Source organism: Cynoglossus semilaevis, chromosome 10 (assembly GCF_000523025.1).
Source record: "Cynoglossus semilaevis isolate Cse_v1.0 chromosome 10, Cse_v1.0, whole genome shotgun sequence".
Lineage (NCBI taxonomy): Eukaryota > Metazoa > Chordata > Actinopteri > Pleuronectiformes > Cynoglossidae > Cynoglossus > Cynoglossus semilaevis.
In genome coordinates, this window is record NC_024316.1 from 3467892 (window position 1) to 3490838 (window position 22947).

Here is a 22947-nt window from a genome sequence, read left to right on the forward strand (position 1 = left end):
TAATAATACTTTATTATATAATATAATAAAGTCTTGTCCACAGACTCCTGTTCACCCTAATATGACTGACATGTTGTCATCTCTGTAGCATCTCTGACTGTACAAATATATAAATCTAATATAAATATCCGTTCATGCTGTGAAGTCTTTGCTGAGTTCCCAGTTTCACATGTTTGTTTTAAATGCTAAAATATATTATTTTAATTAAACAAAAGTAAAAAAAACCCCAAACATATGGATTTCCCATGTTCCCTAAATACATTAAAAAACACTTGAAACAAAGTGGTTATTAATAAATATTCGTGAGGAGCCTTTTTGACGTGGTCCGTCAGTGCACGCCCCTGTGTTCCTAATAGATTTGGAAAATCCCTTAGACAACTTCAGCAAATCTTTATGTAATCCCCTCTATATATGTACATATATACATATATTTATACATGTATATTATATATGTGTGTAGTGTGTATATGTATATATAGTCAGGCACACATATCCCTACAGATACACTGGTGCCTACAGCCCTGTGGAAATGCCTGCACTGACAAACTCGGCCCACTGCCGGGCCGCTCTCCTTTTCTTTCATTTGGTGTGAAATGATCTTGAGGCAGTTTTGTGTCCAGGGTCTGGTGCAGCCTCGGCACTGATTCCTGCAGCCTCCCTTTCTCTCCCCCCTCCTCTCTCTCTCTCCCCTTTCTCCTTTGTGGTCCACTCTCCGGTCTTTGGAGGCTGCAGGCCTAAATGACCTTTACGATTTGGTGAAACGCACTTGCCGACACTCCCTCACATTTTGCTGAGAGTCATCAATTATGCAGGGAAGCTGAGGGGGGAGATAGCAGCAACAATATGGCGACAACCGCAGTTTCTCCCCAATCTGCTCCACATCTGCAGTCCTGCCAGTCGGCTCTGGATTCCTTCTAACGCTTGCAAAGTGAGTATTCCTGCTTTTTGGCATCGTGTGACAGCGATCTGCGCGTGTTGTTGGGTGAGGGGAGGTTTTCTTTGCGTCCGTTTCCTTGCGTTAATGTCGCAGAGCTGCACACCGCTGCCACCTTTTTTTTGGAGCGGGATGGAAGAGGGTGTCTGCCGTTGCTGAGCATCTGTCAGCTGGACTGGAGCCGAGGAAACCCGATTTATCAGTCGTTTCACATCCATGGCTCGGGATTGACGCTGGATTTACCTTTTTTTTCGTGAAAATGTCAGAGGCAGGGATCTGATCTTTGCGGGAGAAAATGCGCCTCGAATAGGTTAGGCTTCAGGTAGGGCGCCGTCTGACTGAACCGGCCACAGAATAAGACACAAAAACCAAACTTTTTTTTTTATCTTATGTTTTATGTTTCAGTCTCTGTTTTGGGTTTTTTATACCGATCACTGACAGGACGATGTGTTGGGCAAAGATGCTGATCCTATGTGAGTACCGCCAGCCTCATCCAGCTCCCATCACCACCATCAGTAGGTAGAAATGCTCATTCCCCGGGGTGATGTTGGCTGTGGTTCTGTTGTCACGCTGCTGTTTCACCTTCACTTACGGACTGGCTTTTATTTTCTTGCCGCTGTTAGTGCCACATTCTGGGGCTGCCTTGTGTGTGTACAGATGCAGCCCGTATTGATTTGGCAGTCGACATGGCTCCACGGGTGTGGTGCAGATCATGCGAGGCAACGCGCAAAAAAAACCCCATCACAGAAACACATCCCAGAAAGGCTTGACATCAGAGTGGTTGTCAAGGCTGAGGCCCAGTTCGGGGTTCTGTTGTCATCCGTCGACATTTCTATTGTGTTTCAGACCAAAACCGTTCGATCGCGTTTTACCTCAGCGTGGCAATTTTCAACATGGGAACCAAGCACTGCAGCAGTGTAGCCGTGGTGGCCACCGCTCTGCAGTGGAGCAACCAGCTTTCTTTATGTTCCAGAGCAAAGATTCATTCAGTAATATCCTGACATCTGCCGTAGAGACACAGACAGTGACCGTTTGTATATAATCATCTGTACAAACACCGCTGCCATTGAGAGCCGGTGGACGTGACTGAGAAGTTACCAGAAGGTGCAGGGTTTTTTTCCCCCTTTGGAAATGACTGCACCGCCGTGATAGATACAGTATGTGGCCACCGTGAGACAAGAGAGACAACAAGACGTTAGTTGTCAGCTCGAGTTAATAAGAGAAGAGAAGGAGAGGATGATAAACTGCAGCAGGCCTGGAGGAGGAGGAGGAGGTGAAGGCCTGCTGCATTTAAAAAAAAATAAAAAATCATATTTTCGTCTCATTTCCCCTCGTGATGCTCTGTTCATCCAAGGCTGTGTCTGTGGGTTTTGACGCCCTCGTGTGTCCGTGTGTGTGTGGTGCTGACACGGACAGCTCCAGCAGAGCAGCAGAAGGCTCGGGCTCCGGGAGCTTCCAGGGTCCATTTTAAATCAGACGTACTGGTTCACAGGCTGCACCCCCACCGTTCTCTCTCTACACTGTCTCTCTCTTTCACACACACACACATATGCACACACACACACAGACCACAGTCTTCCTGGGTGATTTTTTTTTTTTTACACATCGAGCATGTTTAACACGGATGTTATGCAAGAGGGGAGCAGCAGGAGAGTGACGGGCCCTGTGATTCAGACAAGCTTGATGAATCCACCTGACTCTGTAGAGAACAGGATGTTGGTGACTACAGGCCCAGAGATTAACAACAACAACCAGCTCTTGTTGTCGATATAAAGCCATAAAAAAAAATCACAGTCTGTTTTCCGGCTGTAAATCGGCAGATCAGATTTTGCATTCCTAGTTAATCATTTTAACAACTACCATAACTTACTGCAGTGTTTATGTCAACTGAGCTCCGTGACTTTTAGCTCATCAGCTTCGACTAAAACGACGGGTAAAACTGCTGTTAACATTTTATTTTATTTTTGTCACAAAACAGGTTCAGAAGCACTGAATGTAGTGGGCATCACAGAGCGTACAGCTCTACAGTATGTATCAGGTGGTGCTTTTTGCGATGGTTAACCAAGCTAAGGCACCCAGACCTCATCGTGTCCGCTTGATGATTATTCAGAGGCCTAAACTCTTTAGAGAATATCTTTATATCTTTCTAGTTATTTTTAACCCTGACATCATCATCATCATACATAAACCATATTGTTTTATTGAAGTGCTAACTTAATTGACTGGGAGAAATTGTGTTGATCGCGCCTGACATCATCATCCTTCATAAACCGTATTGTTTTATTGAAGTGCTAACTTCATTGACTGGGAGAAATTGTGTTGATCGCACCCCCTGCAGGAGTAAAGACGTAGTTCCACCTGGTCGTTCCCTAAAATTCCTGCATCTTAATTGGTAATTAATTCAGTTATTGATCGGCTGCAGCAGACGCTTCTCACAGAGATGATGTAACAGAACTGTAACAGTTGATTTAATCTCTGACCAATCAACCGTCGACTTCATGTTTTGATACTGTTTCCACTCTGACACTGAAACTAAGGTTTTTTAATTCCCCTACAAATATTTGATTACATTATCCTTTTGATGCTTTGGTATTTTTCTCTGCCTTTTATCGACCAAACAAGTAAATCAATCCAAAATAATTGTCAGTTTAATGGACTGTTGGAACACGTCTTTAATTACTGCCCGAGGATGGATATAATGAACTGGAAGTTAGAGTCAAAATATCAAATATTTTACGTCCATTTGACCCTGTCTATGTCAAAGAAAGCAGCTGTACTACAGTATATTGAAGTTATCCATTTTTTTTAAGAAAAGGAAAGAAAAAATAGAATAAAATTAATCCCAATTTTAACTTTTGAAGCCCAAACAAAAATCACAGAAAGAAGTCTCACAGACATGAAAACTGGAGAGGCATTTTACCGATGATGTCACAACTGATCGGCAGCCACTTCGTCATGCACTCTGGTTACTGCTCTGTTTGTATTAATGACAGAACGAGTTGTTTTTATAGTAATTATCTTTATTATTTTTCCAGACAGAAAAATGGTTTATTACTTGGACACGATCTCCCATGGTTACCTTGCCTTTTCAATGACGTAAATACACCATACAAACAAAATGAAAAGCTCTGACTGCTGACCATTCTTTTTTGTTGTCTCCTGCAGAGCTGCTAACGTGGATGGTACAAACCTAAAGACCTAAAGTAGCTGCAGGATGAAAACATGGCTGCACCCCTTCTTGCACCGCCAGGACCTGATAGCTTCAAGAAGTTTAATGTGGAATCTTTGGTGGCTCTTGAGCAGCGCATCAATGAAGAGAAGAAGAGGAAGCCGCCCAAGCAGGACAGCAGCTACCGCGACGATGATGACGAGAACAAGCCCAGGCCCAACAGCGATCTGGAGGCTGGGAAGAGTCTGCCCTACATCTACGGGGACACCCCTCGAGGAATGGTGGCGGTACCACTGGAGGATCTGGACCCATACTACCTGAACACTCAAAAAGTGAGTCACACACTGAAGTAGGTTTTACATATTTATGTTCCAGATGAGCCTGGTACAGAACTTCTATCTGGCCCACATAGATCATGAAATGTGGACGCGCTTCTCTTTGCCACATCTGGGTCGTAGGCTGACCACAGTCAGAATTAGTCTTTAGATTTAGGTCGAATGTTTGGTCAAGGATTCCTGTAGTTTGTTGGTAAAGGCTCATCTTACTGACCATGTGGGCCACTTCATGCTCACATCCTGGTCTGGGCCAGAAAGGAAGATGATGTTTAGAATCCAGACAAGTCAACTGTATTTCTATATGTATATATGTACACAGGAAGATTTCAAATGACCCCCCCACCACCACCATGTCAACGATCAGTGCTGCTTCACCCGAGGGTTGTTTCTAACTGTGGTTCTGCTTTAATCCACCAGAGGTGTTTGTCCCCGTCTCTCAGTCGCCCAAACTCTCAAGCCCTAAAAAATATGACTAGGAAAAAGTACTTTCCATATACATAGTAGTATATGTAGTATATTGAGTATTATATTATATATCAGGTGAAGAGCAGAATAAACTGTTGATGATTTTTTGCTGATCTCATACACACTGACCTTGTCGACGTTTCCCACAATCCTCAGTAAATGAGTCGTCTCCTGATGTCACTTTGACATCATCATCACAACGTACTGATGAGTCATAAGTCATGACTGGAACAAAGCAGGTCCAGTGGTGCGTTGCCCTCCGGTGGACGGATATTAAAGTTGTCTCATTTTGTGATGACGTTGTACGAAATAATTACGTTTCCTCCTGGAGGACTTTTCTGTTCAGTCGCAGAGTCAAACCTAAAACCTGAGCGGTTGTGTGTGTGCGGGACGCCCGCATCACGGCCGTGCTGGCGGGGCTTTGGGGAAAAGGTCAGCCACGGTAACCGTGGAAAGGCTGTGGTTCCAGTCGACGGAGTTTTCTAATTGTACCAAAAATTAATCTTTGGCAGCAGATGAAGGGGCAGCAGCAGACTGTGAGGACGGCTGTCTTAGAGGAGACATGTGTCTCTCTGGGGGTTTCTGTCATCTCTGATAACGACGTGACCTTGAGAGTCTCTGACTATCAGCTTGGCGTGGACCTGTAATCCAAAACTCTGAGCTGGACTAGACTTGTGACTCAGAATCGAGACAGTGATACCAGAGACTGTTTTTTTACCACAGAATTTTCTCAGGTTGCGTCTAATGTGTTCCCAAAATGCACTCTGTTTTGTACCTTGAAGTAGTGTTTACGTGCGCTGAGACCTGGAGTGATATTTGGGAGTTGCTCTGCTGTGATGTGTCTGTGAAACTGATCCAGTTTTAACTGCTCTGAAAATTATTATTTATTTACTTCAAATAATTTGTTTTCATCTTGTATGCAACAATGACAGATAGAATCGGTAAATACTCCTCCATTAGGTGGCGGCAGATGGCTGTGAAAAACAAAGAAAAAAAGCAAGACCCTTTAAGAAGGTCTGTGTGTCTTTCTTCAATTCCTGTGAGTATATGAGGGCTGTGTTCAACTAATCAGGCCAGGCTTTAATACTGATTGAAGTCGACTGGGACTAAATTTGAACCAGAAGGTCACTGCACTTCTTTAATATACTTTTTATGACTTTGTTCTTTGGCGTTGTACCGTAGGATTTTTTTAGAGACATTTTTAAGATGTTCCCGACATTAGCACATTCTGAAAGACAGAACAGTTGAGCTGCTACTGCTCTTGCAGGTTTAATAACTTAGTTGTATGAATCTTACATCTTCAACACGGTACTTACTAAATAAAACTACTAAGACCACTACTGGATCAGTTGTGATGTAATCAGCTTCATTTTCTTCATTTCAGTAGAATGAAGCTGAACTGATGTCACTGTTACATCAGGATGTTCAGGTTTATCCACGTTTTGATTGACATGTGTATTACAATGACAAACTTGTGGAATTCTATGGTCGACCGTACAGTTGACCTGCTCCAGACACAAAATAGTGCCCTTTAGCTGTGTAAATGTTGTATATATTTCCCAGGATGCACCTCTCTGTCCCTCCATCTTTCTCAGACCTTCTCGTTTTCATGCCGTTCATCTGCTGCCGACCGTTACGTAACACACCAGTTTGGTTTACGAGGATCAGGAGAGATTGTTGGTAAATTCTCTCCTCCAGCTCGTGGCTCACTTGTCTCCTAATGTCACACGTGTCCTTTATTTGTTATGTGAGAGACGTGGGCTCCTCTGTTCCTCCTCCTCCTCCTGCAGCGGCCCCGTCAGCTCTCAGCTTCAGGCAAATCTAATTATGGCCCTCGATCTTGTCCCGTCCTGATGCCAGAGGGAGCCAATTGCTGCTTTGAATCTTGGAGCTGTAACAGCTGTGACGTCAGATCAGGTGGTGACCTTGATAGAACGTCCCTCTCTGTATGTCTTTGTCACCGACGCCCCGTTCTGTGTACGTGCCGTGGCAGCGGTAACTGTTAAAGAAAGCTGTCCGTGGCCCTGATCACAAATCTTCACCGACGGCACTCGAGATGGGGCAATAACTATGACAGAGGGCCGGCCGGCGGGCCGAGGGATGACGCGTCTATGTATCAGGTCGGTACCATGCAGAACCGATCCAGACCTGGTCCAGCTCGCTGCCAATGTACAAGAACGTGGGTATAATTAAAGAAAGTATAATAAGAAGACAATGAGAGGGAGGGAGGCAGGAGGGAGGGAGGAGGAGGAGAGAAATGAGGACATGGATGAAGTGGGCGACATGTGCGGGGATGCATGAACACGTCCTCACCTTCTGCTGCAGCCATACCCAGCAAAATGTGTTTTTCTTGGAAAATCTGGAGGTGTAAAAATAGACATTTCTAAAATATATCCACTCCAACATAACGTCCTTGAGGTCGACCTGTGAAGGTCAGGACAGTGGTCCTGAATGGACATACTCTGGGGGTCTTTACAAACGGCCCCTGACTTTATAGTTCTAATGAGGAGGATGAGCTCAGTATGATGTCCTCCAGGTTCAGTACCACCGAGTCTCCAAATCCCTGGTTGGGTGGGTCAGGAAGGGCATCCGGTGTAAAAACTGCCAAATCACTGTGCAAACCTCTGCTTTGGCGACCCCTGATGGAGGGACAGGCAGAATAGGATTCCTGGAACTACATCACAAAACTGCCAAAAAAACCCCAAAAAAAACAAAAAACATGGGTTCATTTTTATTTTATAAATGTGTAAGTTCAAAGAGGAAACATATAAAAAAGTCAAATATCCATTTAGCACCAGGGCTGAATGAAGAGCTACTTTGAATGACTACCACAGCCTGATGATGGCCCACCCCACCCTCTCTCTCTCTCTCTCTCTCTCTTGCCTCGTTCACCCTCTCCTTGTGTTCTGCCTCTCCTCTGCTCTGGATTATGAAATTTTCAGTAGCTTTGCTGCACTTTAGTCATGCGTTACAAAATTCCCACATACTGTATATGGCAGCTGTACGTGTGTGTGTGTGTGTACGTGTGTGTGCTGTACTGTATGGCAACATAAGATGCTCATTTCTGTTCCCACACGGACTCAGGGTCCAGCTCATGTATGTGTCTTGGTCACTGGTCCCACCACGATCACCATGTGTGAAGTTTGTGTCTAACACAGTGGTTGGAGGAACTGAACCCCATTCACCAAACCCTGAGTCGGGTGTGTGTCTTGTGTGTGTGTCTTGTCTTACTCCCTCCTCCCCCTAGTGTTGAGAACCACTGGTTTAACTGGAAACTGGGACATTTGACAAGTGTGTCAGTGACTGGAAAGATTTCCATCAGATACTCGTACATTTATATTGTACTGTGACTTACAGCACAGGATAATGACTGAAGAGAATTGGTGATTTTTTTTTACCTTCTTCAGTGCAGCACCCTCTCTCTCTGTCTCTACTTCCTGTTCCCAAATTGGATGTTTACATTGTTGTCATCATCATCATCATCTCACATGTGCAGCTGCCACTACACGTCACGGTCACGTGACCTCAACATGAGGTCTTTTACTGTACACCTTTCCACTTCCTCCTCCTCCTCCACTCCCTCCTCCTCCTCTTCCTCCTCCTCTTCCTCCTCCTCCTCAGGGGTTAGTGGACCGCTGTCTCCAGGCCTCAGGTCTGAGCTGGTAACTGTGCAGAGCTTAATGCAGTGAGGGCTGCCTTGTTAAAAGCACACGGGCCAGTATCACTTGTGCAAATGCACGGAGTCTCATTAAAGTTTCAAGCAAATGTTTTATTTAAACAATTATGAGGTTTTCCACAGAGGCTCGTCGCTTCCTCTCTGTTTTGTACGTTTCCTTCTTTCAAAAAAAAAAAGAAAAAACCCACCAAAACCACGGAGAGCAGGATTGAACTGAGTGACTGGGACAACACGCCGACGTTAGAAACATCCAGGCAGCCATTTTCAAACTCATTTCTGCAGATTAGACCAGACACAAAGGGCACGCCGCACGTGATCTTTTATTTATTAGCTTAGCTTGTGTTGTGTTCTGTGCTGTACTACTGTATTTAACCAGTATACTGACGCTTCATATGAGTTATTTGTTTATAACAAATTCTGTCTTGTACGTTTCGACCTGAGATCGTCTACTAACCTTCTTGTCTCTGTCTCTTCTCTCTGTTCTCTCCACAGACATTTATAGTGCTAAACAAAGGGAAGACAATCTTCCGTTTTAGTGCCACACCTGCCTTGTACTTCATAAGTCCTTTTAATCCAGTTAGGCGAATAGCTATTAAAATTTTGATACATTCATATCCTTTCACCCAGTGTTGTTAAACTGTGACTGTCGCTGCAGAAAAAGCTACAGATCCTCACTTTTATACAGTCAGGATGGTGATGGTGGGGGGGGAGGGGTTAGTGGAGGTACCTTACATGGAAGAGCAGACAGGAAGTCCAGCAGCGGCCATTTTCTCATTTAATCCAAGTAATGGCTTACACAAATGAGTCATCCTAATCAGTGAATGAGACCTCCTCCAAAAGTCCATTATGGTTGACCACTGAAACGTCCAACGGACTCCGACACACAGCTGACTAAAATGACTGAGCTGGTCAGGACTTAGCACAGGCTAAAACTGTGAACCTCAGTCTAATTTTAAAGCAAACAAATCCCTACAACAGCCATTACTGTCATTAGTGATCCTGTTTAGAGGAAAATGAAAGGGAAATTCAAGAAAAGGCGAGGTCATGTGCAGTGTCCACAGATTTTACAGACCTAGCAACTGTAGATGTTTAAAACTTTGTGATGTTTGTGATTACTCATGTTACACACATTTTCCTTAACCTGCTGCTTCACTCTTTTCAGCATGATCATTATGTGTACTATCTTGACCAACTGTATATTCATGACCTTTAGTGATCCTCCCGAGTGGTCGAAACAAGTAGAGTAAGTACACATTTGGTAATGTATTTTATGCATGATATGAGAAAGCTCCGCACATGGATAAAAGAGATAATATGTAGAGACAGGCCTCGGCCAATGGGGTGCATGGATCTGATTTGGAGGAACAACTCCTCGTCATCTGCATAACAATGGAGTACGATAGTCCTGCCATAAACTGCAGATGTCCTCACACAGGAGAATCATAGAAAGACGTGGGATTAGACTGCGACCTGACCCTGCTGTGGTATTAAACCTCATGTTGGACAACAAACACACATTCCTGTTTTGGATATTCTGTTTGTTAACTCACATACACACACACAGTGCATGCAGGGATATAAATGTTAGCATATTAGCCTTGTCACAATACTGCCTTGGCCTAATAGTGGTGTCATTTAATTCAGAGCACTGCTAAGCTAACATGCTACTCTTATATGAAATGTATGGTTAAACCACAGTCTGTCTATAATAAATGGTCCATCCATTGGTCCACTTGCATAACAAAGGCACGGATTTATCCAACATTTTACTTTTTCAATCAAAATCAACAGAAATGGCAGCAGGCTAGTGTGAAAAATTGTGAAAATATGTCCAGAGAAGACAGTGTGAAACTCTTATTGTGATTTCTTTTTGTCCCTTTCTGCAACACTGAACTCATTCTTCCAACACTTTTGTCTTACAGGTACACATTCACAGGAATTTATACGTTTGAGTCTCTTGTAAAAATCACGGCGCGAGGATTCTGTATAGACGATTTTACATTCCTTAGAGATCCATGGAACTGGCTGGATTTCATGGTCATTTCCATGGCGTAAGTATTGTTTTTTTGACATCAAGTGACTGATGGTGACGTATAATGAGCTCATCTGCAGGGTATTGTTTCGATACAATAGGTGGGGAAAGGAAGTGAAGTGTACTGTGTAGTGATGATGACGATTGTTCATCTGTGGTTCTTTCTTATCACCTGTCATCTGTCTAATAACTCATCTCACGTGTTTCCTTCATCTGAGACTTCTCTGCTTCTTTCTCTGTGGAAATCGAAGGTTTTCATCTGACAATCTGTGACCTCTTCAACTCCACCCTCATCCCCTCCTCTGATCTCTGTCTTCTTTCTGACCTAAATCTCCTTTTCATTCAGCTTTTCTTACTCAAATCTGCCGGATCCTGCACATCCAGTATAAGGCCCTCTATCTCATCTCTACATTGACTAAATCAGTGTTTCTCAAATGGTGGCTCCTGAATCAATTCCTAGATAAATTTGGTTGCATAATACCGTAGATCATAGCTTCTTGTTGATACCTTATATTGACCATAGCGCCCCCTAGGCAAAACTTTGTGCAACTTTGACCATTTGTAATCTGTAATTCAGTCTTTTTCACAAGTTTTGCTTCAAAAACTAGATATTATTTCTAACTGAATATAATTAGTACACGTCAAAGCCAGCAGGAGTCGAACCCTCCTTGGTAAGTCTTACTGTCAGCATTAATTATAAATAAGAGGTTTAGAACTCAAGCTCAGCGTCTTTGAGCTTCAGTACTGCCACCTATTTGTTCTGTTTTGAACTTCACCCTAAATAGAAATTTGCAAAAGGAAAAGGAATAAAAGAGAAAATGCAAACAGAGGGCAGTTAAACTAGTACGGACGATGACATGACGTGTGAATTCAAGGTTTGCCCGAAAAACTCATAGACTAGTGTGAAAGTTAAGTGATCGTAATCATTTGAGAAGCGCTGGGGGAAAAAATCATGCAGTAACTCAACATCGCTCCCATGTGAGCAAATACACTAACCCTAAAACGGATCAGTCCCACGTGAAACAACATGGCCCTGCACTGTGGCGCCCCCCATCTGTGTGTGAGTCAATGTTGTTACCTCACATCTGCATGTAAATAACAAGCTGTTGTAACTGTGGTTTGATCCTGCAGGTATATAACAGAGTTTGTAAACCTAGGCAATGTCTCAGCTCTGCGAACGTTCAGGGTGTTGAGGGCATTGAAAACAATTTCTGTAATTCCAGGTAAGACAGGAAGGGGGTGGGGACGGTGGGGCGGGGTCGGTGTTAGCCGTGTGTGTCTTTCTTTCCTATTTTTTTCCTTCCACCCTTCTCCTCAGTGGACAGGCTCTGTGAGTGGCGTCGTTTCCTCCTGGTTCGGTGGTGTTGTGCTCTTGGCGTGTGTGGTTTTTGTCATCGTGTTTGTTCTGTGTGTGATCCTTCCCCTATTTCAGATATATAACAGAGTTTGTGGACCTGGGCAATGTATCTGCGCTGAGAACATTCAGAGTTCTCCGAGCATTGAAAACTATCTCTGTCATTCCAGGTGAGACTCAGTTTAAACACTAAGGCTGATCCTCTCACCCTTTCTTTTCTACTCACTATTATTATGATGATAAGGATTATGATTTAAGATATTTAACCAGAGAATTGGAGACATTTTGTTTGAATTTTTTATTTCTCCTCTAAAATGATCAAAAATGGTACTAATACATTTTTGATAGGCTTTGCAGTCTCCTCTAGGACCATCCAACAGTTGTGCAGCCTCAGTAACACACCCATCTGTCAGGGCAGCTGTGTCTACAGTCTGACCAATAGGTTCAAAACACTTCTACACAGCATTCTCTATCTTTGTATTAGTACAAATCTATACATCGTTTTGTCTCAGTTAATACAGATTACAGATTACAAAATGTATTTTTAAAAATCCATTCAAGATGTGGCCCAATTTCAGCCAAATATTGAATTGGAAACTGGAGATCTGGAGATGTTTGTTCTTGTTTTTGTTTTTGGCTCAAACTCAAACCTGGTATGTGGTGACGTTCACATGATCGTAATGGTCTTGCTCTTAGAGAGAGGGAGAGAGAGAGAGAGGGAGAGGGAGAGAGAGGGAAGAACACACAGCTATTACTTATGTATGAAGACTGCCAAGCCTACTTTGTGAACATACCTCTTACGCTGCATGATGCTTCTCAGTCACTTGCTTTTACAATATTAGCCTTTAAGAGCTTGGCTGACAAATGGCATTGAAAGTTTGATTTGCCCTCTTTTTGTTTTTAATTTGATTATTGATTTTCCTTTCCTCCGTTTTTTCTGACCTGATTGAATGATAAAGCACACAGGAAAAGGAACAGCTCGTTCACATTGTTGAGGTGGGGGACACAGATGGGACGGTTCAATAACCTCTTGACCTATTCTAAAGTGCTGCTGACCGCACATCTATTCACCTATTGATAAAAGACGTTGAGCAGATGTCCTGTGTCCTCAGGAGTACCACTGTGGACACTTCAGAGATAGTCTGTGTGACGTAGTTAGCCTTTTGGCCGAGAGTTGTCGACAGGAATGTGTTGGTAAATGCTGAATTATTTTGTTCCCTCATGTAGGTATTAAGCCATTTTTTAAGATGATGATGTCATTTTGTGCCGCCATCACTTCAACATTTAAATTAACTTGGTTTCAAAATATTTATTTTTAATCAAGTTACTGAAATCCCATTTAGTAGAAAATAGATGGGACGTTACAAATTAAACACACAATTTACATACGGACAATTTGCTGCACTCAGGTTTATAGTAGTAAGAGGAAAATGCACGTTCATACAAAATGTTAGCGGCAGACTCCTATTGGTCAGTCTTCATGGTCATCAAAATGTTCCATGATTCACATTTAGTTCTATTTTTAAAAATATATATATGAATAATTTTTTAAGTACTGCTTCATGTTTAAACTAAGCCAGGCCAAAGCATTGATTTTATTGGACAGGTCTAAGGATGGTGATGTGATTGGCTCTCGTCTAACTCACTGCCAAAAAGCAAACTAATCACATATTGCAAACAAACTTTAGTTTGTCAAGTGAGAGTATGTTCTCCGAGTGCTTCCAGGATTGATGGATATATTGGATATAAAATATACTCAGCTGATCAGATGATTTGCTTTGATTTCAAATTGAAAGTCTTTCTTTCTTCTCTGATTCTGCCAAGCAAGTGGGGCTTTTACTGGGATTGTCTGAATGTCTGAGCCTCGATTTAGAGCATATCTGACAAGATGGTACACTAGGTGCAACTGGCAAAGCCCCGTATCTGTACTGTAGATGCCAAACACAGAAGTGGGTGCGGGTCACTCAGCTTCTGTGTTTGAGCTCGTCTAGGACCTCGAGCACTGCCACAGAGATGCCGGTCTGTAAGGTAAACTGATTTTGTCTTGAGTCAAACTGTGGTTCAGACAGACTGCAGGGTCGCGGTATGGGGAGTCAGTGCTTTCCTATTGACACCTTATACAAAACAGTTCAAGAAAGTGCCCTCCGCGGCACCGGCATTGAACTGTTTCCGTTCAGCCTTGGAGTTTAAATGACCTGCATGTGTTTTCCCCCTGCTGTGCGCTCTTTCTTATGGATTTCCTCTCACTTTTCCACAGTCTTCCCCCTCTTTTTTGTTACATGATCTGTGATTGGCTAAGAAAAAGAAATACTAAAATATATATATATATATATATATATAAAAAGAGCGGAAAGGCTTGTAAATATTTCCTGTTTGTTCTGTTACTAGAGATGTCATTTATGTAATTTGTCAGTTTTGTCCAAAATGTATTACTACCTTTGCTAAATATATAAACTGCTACACATATTTTTTTAAATCAGTTTTTACCACAGCTTTCAAATGAAATAGAATTGTTTTGACAAATATATCGTTCTAAACTCCATATAATATATTGACTCAGTGTTGTAAATTCCAGCTAAATTCAATTATTTCTCAATGAGATTTATGAATTTAAAAATAATAAAACACCCACCATTCATTAGTGGTAGTGGGGGTGGACACAGCAGATACTCCCAGGTTTGTGTACCCACATGTGTGGCTGCTCTCCAGGCCTGAAGACCATCGTTGGCGCCCTGATCCAGTCTGTGAAGAAGCTCTCGGATGTGATGATCCTCACCGTCTTCTGCCTGAGCGTCTTCGCCCTCATCGGCCTCCAACTCTTCATGGGCAACCTGCGCCACAAGTGTGTGTTCTGGCCCATCAACATCACCGAGTCCAGTCTGGCCAACGGCAGCAAGGGCTTCGACTGGAACGAGTACATCATGAACAAGGGTGAGTGCAGACCTCTGCCAAAGACGACCTGGCAGCGGGGGTGACGTCAGAGTCAGACCATATGCTAAAACTGGCACCGGTTAAAGAGGACAAAAAAAATATCCAGTCTATTTTGGGTTTGGAATTTCTGATCATGGTGTCATTTTTGTTTTGGTTTTTTTCTTCAGAAAACTTTTACTTCCTGCCTGGCCAGGTCGATGCTCTTCTCTGTGGGAACAGCTCTGACTCTGGGTGAGTTGACTTTCTTACTTCGTCTAAATCTTCTCATCAGTTTGAGCTTTTGATGAGTTTTAAAATCTGTGTTAATAAATATATCTCCTCATGTTGTTTTTTTTTTTGTTTTTTTTGTTAACCCCACCTTCAGCCGCTGTCCTGAAGGCTACACCTGCATGAAAGCTGGGAGGAATCCAAACTACGGCTACACCAGCTTTGACAGCTTCGGCTGGGCCTTCCTGGCTCTCTTCCGACTCATGACACAGGACTTCTGGGAAAACCTTTACATGCTGGTGAGAACAATGTTAATACTTCCTGTCAAAAGACCCCTAGAAAATAAACCTCGGATCTAAAACTCCAAACAGCAGCAGGGTTCAACAGCCTGACCTGTGTCCTGCTCCACTGGTACTGGTTTATTTTCTTCATTTCTTAACACTACATGTCAACTACATTCACAATTAATGTGTCAGGACTTTGACATCCCCGGTCCAGGACGTTTCCCCTGGTGCTGTGCTCCTACTGCACCGTAGAAGGTGCCGGTCGCCAAGAAGAGGAGGAAGTGGCTAAAAATGCAGCGTCTGGTGTAAAAAAAAAAAAAGAAATTCTCCGTTCATCAGCAGCCTTTTATCCACCTGCATTAAAATGGAGGTCGCCTTCACATTATTACACTTAGGGAGCAGTTTTCTCAAGATGTTTCATCCGGAATGTTCTGCTCCTGCTGTGCTGTGCTGCTGGAGACTGCGTCACAGTCACAGTCAACTCCTCACTTTCTGTTTTGTCTGTGTAATGACAAACAAAAACCGGTTGAAATGCATATTTTGCAGAATCCTTGATGAACGTCATGGGTTTGAGCGCACGCTCAGGATGTTCATGAGAACAGGACGACTTTTATGAAGTGAAAAAAAGGAGAAATTCAAAATACCTGCAGTTTTTTCTAACAATATATATTTTCTTTTCTAATCCATGACGTCAGTTCCAGTCTCATCATATGAGTCAGTTACACAATAGTAAATACTAGATACTCTCTTTAATGTCAGGTCAATGTATTTAAAAGTACAAGTACAAGAACTTTAACTTATTATGAAAATAAAGAGCATAAAGAAGTCATCAATCATTAGATTAAAAACTTCTCCTCCGTCTCCACAGACCCTCAGGGCAGCTGGAAAGACCTACATGATCTTCTTTGTTCTGGTGATCTTCGTGGGTTCTTTCTACCTGGTCAATCTGATCCTGGCTGTGGTAGCCATGGCTTATGAGGAGCAGAACCAAGCCACAATGGAGGAGGCCGCTCAGAAGGAGGAGGAGTTCAAGGCTATGCTGGAGCAGCTTAAAAAACAACAGGAAGACGCCCAGGTGTGTGCTCCTCGTGATGCTGCTGAACTTTTATCCGACATCCGTTTGTTCTCTGTTCTTTCTGACTGGACTCGTGTGTTGTTCGCCCCAGACCGCCGCCATGGCCACCTCTGCGGGAACCGTGTCGGAAGACGCCGCGGAGGATGAAGGAGGAGGACGTCTCTCGTGCAGTTCGTCCGAGATGTCCAAACTGAGCTCCAAGAGTGCCAAAGAGCGGCGCAACCGTAAGAAGAAGTGGCGGCAGAAAGAGCAGGAGAAGGAGAAAGGTGACAGCGAGAAGTTTGTCAAGTCGGAGTCTGACGACGGCAGCAAGAGGAGCCGGTTCCGTTTCCCTGACAACCGTCTGGGTCGAAAGTCTTCCATCATGAACCAGGTGAGGAGAGCAGTTTTTTATTTTGTAACAGGAAAACACAAATCTTAGTACATAATAACTATGATAAGTGAAACAGAATTTCTTGGGTTTAGTTGTTTTACAAGTCCAGAGCAGAAACAAATCCACCCAAATTCTGTGTTGATCCTTGGGACTTGGAGAAGGAGCTGAAGTGATGAGCTCCATGAGTTTTACCCACTGGACACTGGAGACAGGAGGCGACATGGATACGATGGTTTTTACCCCGATCTTGTCTCATAGACAGCGTTTCCTCCTCAGGCCCAGGGAAGGTCGAGATGACAGGACATAAAGGTCACCAAGAAAGCTTTAAATGTTCAGAGTGCGCCACACAGTGGCAGGAGTGTTAGGTTGGTCTGGTCCTCTGGTGTTTCTGTGAGGAGTTTGCCTTTTCTTCCCATTCGTGTGTGGATTTTGTCAGATTTCCTCCCGCAATCCAAAAAAAACCCTGGAGGGCAGGGGTGAGGGTCAACTGTTGGCTCCAAATAGACTGTGGGTGTGAGCGTGACTGGATGTTTGTTTCTGCACCTGTAATGGACAAATAGCGCCCTCACTGGTACACGATGAATTAATGAATGATTCTGTAGTGAAAAGATTTAAATTTTTTCATATTAGTAAAAAAATAAATTTTCCTGCATTTTGAACAATCTGTTGTAGCATTAGCTTCAATTCAGGGCGGATGCTTTGTGCCTTTATGTCTGTGTGGTGCAGCACACAGGTCTGCCGCTGACTTCAGCTCAGTAAGAACTCTGCATGTCAACAAAACAACATCTACAAACCTCATTTCTATAAATAGAATAAAGAGCGCAGGGAGAAGTGTCGCTGGGATTTTTTGTTTGTTTGTTTTTTTGTCTTTGACATGAAGTGATGTTGATCATCTTGACGGTGCTCCTGCTGCAGAGAGTGTGCAGTGCAGTGACTGTGGCAGCACATGTCCAGCTGCTCAATAATTCACAGTCGTCAAATGAATGTTTCAGAGGGAGCGACCCCCGCTGAGCTGAAGTCCTCACCAAACAAAATGTTCTCTCCGTGTTGCTCACTGTCATGGTGAGCAGATATTATGATACTGGGATCAATAATCAATCAATGGCAACAGCAGGTTGAGAGATGTCATGACTCATGTGCTGCTCATCGATGTTTCAGCTGTGTGTGTGTGTGTGTGAGTGAGTGTGTGTGTGAGTAAGGGTTTTCTGTGTCTGTGTGGGTGACCTTGACAGTGTAGGATATCTCTGACCTAATTATGTATTTCCGTCATGTTTATTAAGTCACGTGACACCTCCAGCAGAAAATGCCTCCTCTGGGAAATGTGTTCTGGCTGCATGATATTTCACACAGATGTTGCCTTTCAACAAGGCCACAGGACTGATGACAAACTGCATAAAAATGATGGTGCAATCAATCGCAAGTCAGAAACCACCGTGGGCTCCATTAACACTTCTCCTCTTCTCTCGCCTCCTCCCCCCCCCCCCCCCCACCTCTCTATCCAGTCCCTCCTCAGTATTCCCGGCTCGCCATTCCTCTCCCGCCATAACAGTAAAAGCAGCATCTTCAGCTTCAAAGGCCGTAAGGACATGGGTTCAGAGAACGAATTTGCCGACGATGAGCACAGCACCGTCGAGGAGTGCGAGGAGCGCCGAGGCTCCCTGTTCAGCCCGTACCGGCGGAGGAGCTACAGCGGCTACCACGGCAAGAGGAACAGCACGGTGGATTGCAATGGCGTGGTGTCCCTCATCGGCCCCGGGCCCGGTGGACGCCTTCTGCCTGAGGTGAAAATAGATAAGGCAGCTACTGACGACAGTGTAAGGAAGTCAATGAGTAGACCTATCTAGGCATGGCCCCACTTCTCGACCGAAACCTTTTCTTTCTGGCTCTCTCTCCTCTACTCTGTCATCTTTGCAAGTTCGTATGTATCTCTTGGCTAAGCGCTCGCGCCCCCTACCTCCTCCCCCCGGCCCCTGCAGTGTATGCTGCCCTCCGACTATAGACAAAGGATGGAGAAAAAAAAAGTCAAATTTTGTCAGTTAATGTATACCTCAGTTAACCCTTTATTTGATTGGTCAGTAGAACTGGGTCTGTCAGTGACTTCCATGTTTGACTGAAACAGTGAATGTCAAAGTTTTGAACATGTTCACGTGGCAGTAAGTCTATGCATTCAACATATACAACAACACAACACGACAGTGTACAGGCAGTGACTGTTCTCAATGAGCCTAGCCTTATAACAAGAACATCATACTGTTTACATCATTATATACACAATATATGTAAATATTCAAACCAGTAGTTTTGTAGTTACTTGAGCCTTTGTTACAACATATAAAAGGACAAAGAAAGACGCTGTGAGAGACACTTTTATTCAGCTAAACATAACAAATTCAGAAATGAAGGCCTGCATCCCCAAAATGTTGTGACAGACGGAGTAAAGTAAATAAAATAGGTCAGTACAGTACGTACGCCTGGTTCTCAGGCAGTCAGCATAAGATTATTTTTCTGTGTACGATTGTAAAAAAATGAGCTTATTGTGCATGACATATACAGTATTAGGTTCTGTTTTTGCGTCATATACATGAGAGAACGAGCCAGTGGCGACCACGGAGTGTTAATCTGATGGCAAAGGAAAAAGGAAAGGAAAAGGAAAAATTCAACATTTTTAGTTTTTCAAATAATTAAAAACAAACAATAATTTTGGGGTGCGTTTCAGAGTCTAGATTGTTATGCCATAGAACTAGGTCAATCAGAGTGGTCTCTTTGTCCTTTTGTCTGATAAATGTAACCACGAGTGTTACAAAACCAACAGAGTGCACAAACCTGGTCAGGTCCACACACTCCAGTGATAATCCATTGTTTTTGTTAACAAACAGCCTCTCCTGATGAGTTAACATGCTCCAGTGTGTTGATGTGTTCCTCCTCCAGGAATCCAGCTCCTCTGCTAGCCTGTGTGGGTAGATCTACAGTAAGAGGCGGGTGAAACGGAGGGAACCGGCACTGTAGAGCCACAAACAGACACACTACAGTAGTTTACCGTTTAACACACCACATTACTCTGTTACTCTACCAGGCCTCCATTATACCCTTAACAAACAAAGGAGGGCTGTCGTCCCCGTCTGTCTTTAACTCTTTCTGTTTTCCAAACGTTTCCCAGTTAAACTTAAGTGAATTCATGCTTAGTCATTCTAGTTAGCATGGTAGACGTAGCCCCTTAGGTTAGCTAACCAGCATGACATAGACCAGTAGAGAACAATGCTATGATGTTTGTTACTTCCTCTCCTTCTCTTTGACTTGGAGCATGCTCATGCATGACAACTGGATGGCTCTGATCTACCTGCCTCCATTATGATCTTTTACGACGGTCTTCACCTGATGGTTGCAATATAAGTTGTATGGTTCTGAAAGTAGGCTGAGAACGTAACAGTAATGTTCAAATGACTATGAATATTTGGAGGACGTTCATGTTAGATGACCTGATGATTATATTGCAATGGCAACAAAGCCTCCATTATTGCATGACAGGACTGAAAATGCATTCATGCAGAAGCAACACAGGTTTCCCACGAACCATTGACTTTATAAGCAAGACGAGCTAATTACATGCACACACAGCTAGCAGTTACAGTTATCGTAGACCACTGCTCCCACATTGGCTGAGACCTGCATGCATTTACAGCATACACACACCTCCCCTGAAACCAGCATTGAGATAGAGAAGAATGAAACGTGCCTTCTTTTAATGAACCCAAAATTCTGATCTTTAAACTACTTTTTTCCTGCCAATGCTGTTGTGCACTTCCCTCCGCCGGCCACCGGTGGTGAGATGGGATGGTGTTCATGTCCTCTCCATGGGTGCTTGATTCTTCCTCTCCTCCTAACAGCCGACTACTGAGGTTGAGGTGAAGAAGAAGCTGTCGGGCTCCCTGATGGTGTCTGTGGACCAGCTCAATACCTCCTTTGGGCGGAAAGAGCGGGCCAACAGTGTCATGAGCGTCATTACCAACACACTAGTGGAGGGTACTGCCACTTTAACCCAGCTATTTAACCTGCTCTCTCATTATTCTTTAACTAGGGCTGCTCTCATTGGTTGATTAGTTTGACATGAAGTTCCTGCTTATCTGCTTTGCATATTGAAGAGTACCAGATACATACAATGCATAAATTTTTTCTTATTATTTCATACCATTGCATGCGGTATGCAAGCGCACGCCACTATGTTTGGTTTTGACGTTTGATCCGCGCTATGTCTTCAGAACTGGAGGAGTCTCAGCGAAAGTGTCCGCCATGCTGGTATAATTTTGCTAACACATACCTGATCTGGGAGTGCAGCCCTCAGTGGATTAAGATCAAGGAGATAGTGAACCTGATAGTCATGGATCCCTTCGTGGATTTGGCCATCACCATCTGCATTGTGCTCAACACTCTGTTCATGGCCATGGAGCACTACCCCATGACCACTGACTTTGAGGATATGCTGTCTGTAGGAAATCTGGTGAGTGACACTGCTGTGTCTTTGTTTATTAAAACCTCACTCGGCGACAAAGTTGTTTTTTTTTGTTTTTTTTTTTTTTTTTCTGTTCCTTTCCATCAGCTCTGAACCTGGACTCTACTGTAACTGGCACGTTTGTCTCTGTAGAAGGAGGTTCTCCAGCACCGGCTGCTTCCACTTTTCCACATGATTTGAATTGCTTCACACACAAAGACACACATGTTCCCATTCTGATCTGGCTGAGTGGAGCCGATGTTTGCTTTAGTGAAACCAGCCTGACTCTGCTGGTCGGCTGACTGACTGACTGACTGACTGACTGACTGGTGGGAGGCCAGCATTAATATTTCACAGAGGTCGATCGATAGACTTTGTAAAATGGTGCCTGAATCACGGATCAGATAACTCAGCTCGGCTGAAAACTTAGTAAAACTGAGTCCTGTTTTCACTGTAGCCTGATCAAACCTGGTATTATCATCACAACGACACACAAAAACACAAAGACCAAAACCAATGACAGAAAGGCATTGTGGGCCAATGAGACTTAAAGTGTCTTAGAACCCCCCCCCCCCTTGTCTTTCCATGATGGGATGTAAAGTCCCTGTGGAATACCAATGTTATCCTCTGTCCTGTTAAAGGGAAAGTTTTGTAGTTTATCATAGCTGTTGTGAAGACTCAGCACTTTCTTACCCTCATTTCACACATAATGGCTGAAACATAGGTACACACACAAACAAGTCACAAAATCTTAAGGACCTCTCAAACTATAAAAAAGATTTCATTTTCATTTACTGTTTTGTAGTTGTTGTGTTTGTGTTTTTATTTATTTAAATTCAAAGTCGACTTCCATTTTCAACTTTGACCTTGTGAATTCAGACGTCTTGGTCCATTTCAACACAGTGTCATAACGATCTTATGTCTCTGTGTCTCACCCTGCAGGTGTTCACGGGGATCTTTGCAGGGGAAATGCTTTTCAAGCTGGTGGCCATGGATCCTTACTACTACTTCCAGGAAGCCTGGAACTGTTTTGATGGCTTCATTGTGACGCTGAGTTTAGTGGAGCTGGCTCTGGCTGATGTCGAAGGCCTGTCTGTGTTGCGGTCATTCCGTTTGGTAAATACTGATTTGGGCCAATCCAGTCACAGAGAGTGCACATTTGAGTTCGTGTCACCACTGAATCCTGTCCTTCTCGTTTCCACCCCACTCCAGCTGAGAGTCTTCAAGTTGGCCAAGTCGTGGCCCACTCTGAACATGCTGATCAAGATCATCGGGAACTCTGTGGGCGCCCTGGGAAACCTGACTCTGGTGCTGGCCATTATTGTCTTCATCTTCGCTGTGGTGGGCATGCAGCTGTTTGGAAAGAGCTACAAGGACTGTGTGTGTAAGATCGCCATCGACTGCGAACTCCCCCGTTGGCACATGAACGACTTTTTCCACTCGTTCCTCATCGTCTTCCGGGTGCTGTGCGGCGAGTGGATCGAGACCATGTGGGACTGCATGGAGGTGGCGGGTCAGGGCATGTGTCTCATCGTCTTCATGATGGTCATGGTCATCGGCAACTTGGTGGTGAGTTTGTCAGACCAGTGATGGTTTATCTGACTCCAGATCTGGACCAAACAGACC

General features: G+C 43.7%; 1 protein-coding gene across 4 annotated transcripts in view; it reads left to right on the top strand.

The window, feature by feature from the left end:
• The first annotated feature begins 325 nt into the window (after nt 1–325).
• The window catches only part of scn8aa (sodium channel, voltage gated, type VIII, alpha subunit a), a 40636-nt gene continuing 18014 nt past the window's right edge, over nt 326–22947 (top strand). The window contains exons 1-16 of one of the 4 annotated variants that reach the window (XM_025059274.1): nt 326–1407; nt 4100–4435; nt 9072–9190; nt 9733–9822; nt 10502–10630; nt 12044–12135; nt 14675–14896; nt 15064–15127; nt 15261–15402; nt 16256–16462; nt 16554–16835; nt 18338–18649; nt 20720–20855; nt 21092–21330; nt 22264–22437; nt 22534–22890. In XM_025059274.1, the coding sequence (XP_024915042.1) occupies nt 4157–4435; nt 9072–9190; nt 9733–9822; nt 10502–10630; nt 12044–12135; nt 14675–14896; nt 15064–15127; nt 15261–15402; nt 16256–16462; nt 16554–16835; nt 18338–18649; nt 20720–20855; nt 21092–21330; nt 22264–22437; nt 22534–22890 (2844 nt within the window). In that variant the 5' untranslated portion in view covers nt 326–1407; nt 4100–4156. Of the gene's footprint in view, nt 1408–4099; nt 4436–9071; nt 9823–10501; nt 10631–11742; nt 11835–12043; nt 12136–14674; nt 14897–15063; nt 15128–15260; nt 15403–16255; nt 16463–16553; nt 16836–18337; nt 18650–20719; nt 20856–21091; nt 21331–22263; nt 22438–22533; nt 22891–22947 lie in introns of all 4 variants that reach the window. The other 3 variants (XM_025059272.1, XM_025059273.1, XM_025059271.1) reach the window with 3 other exon arrangements.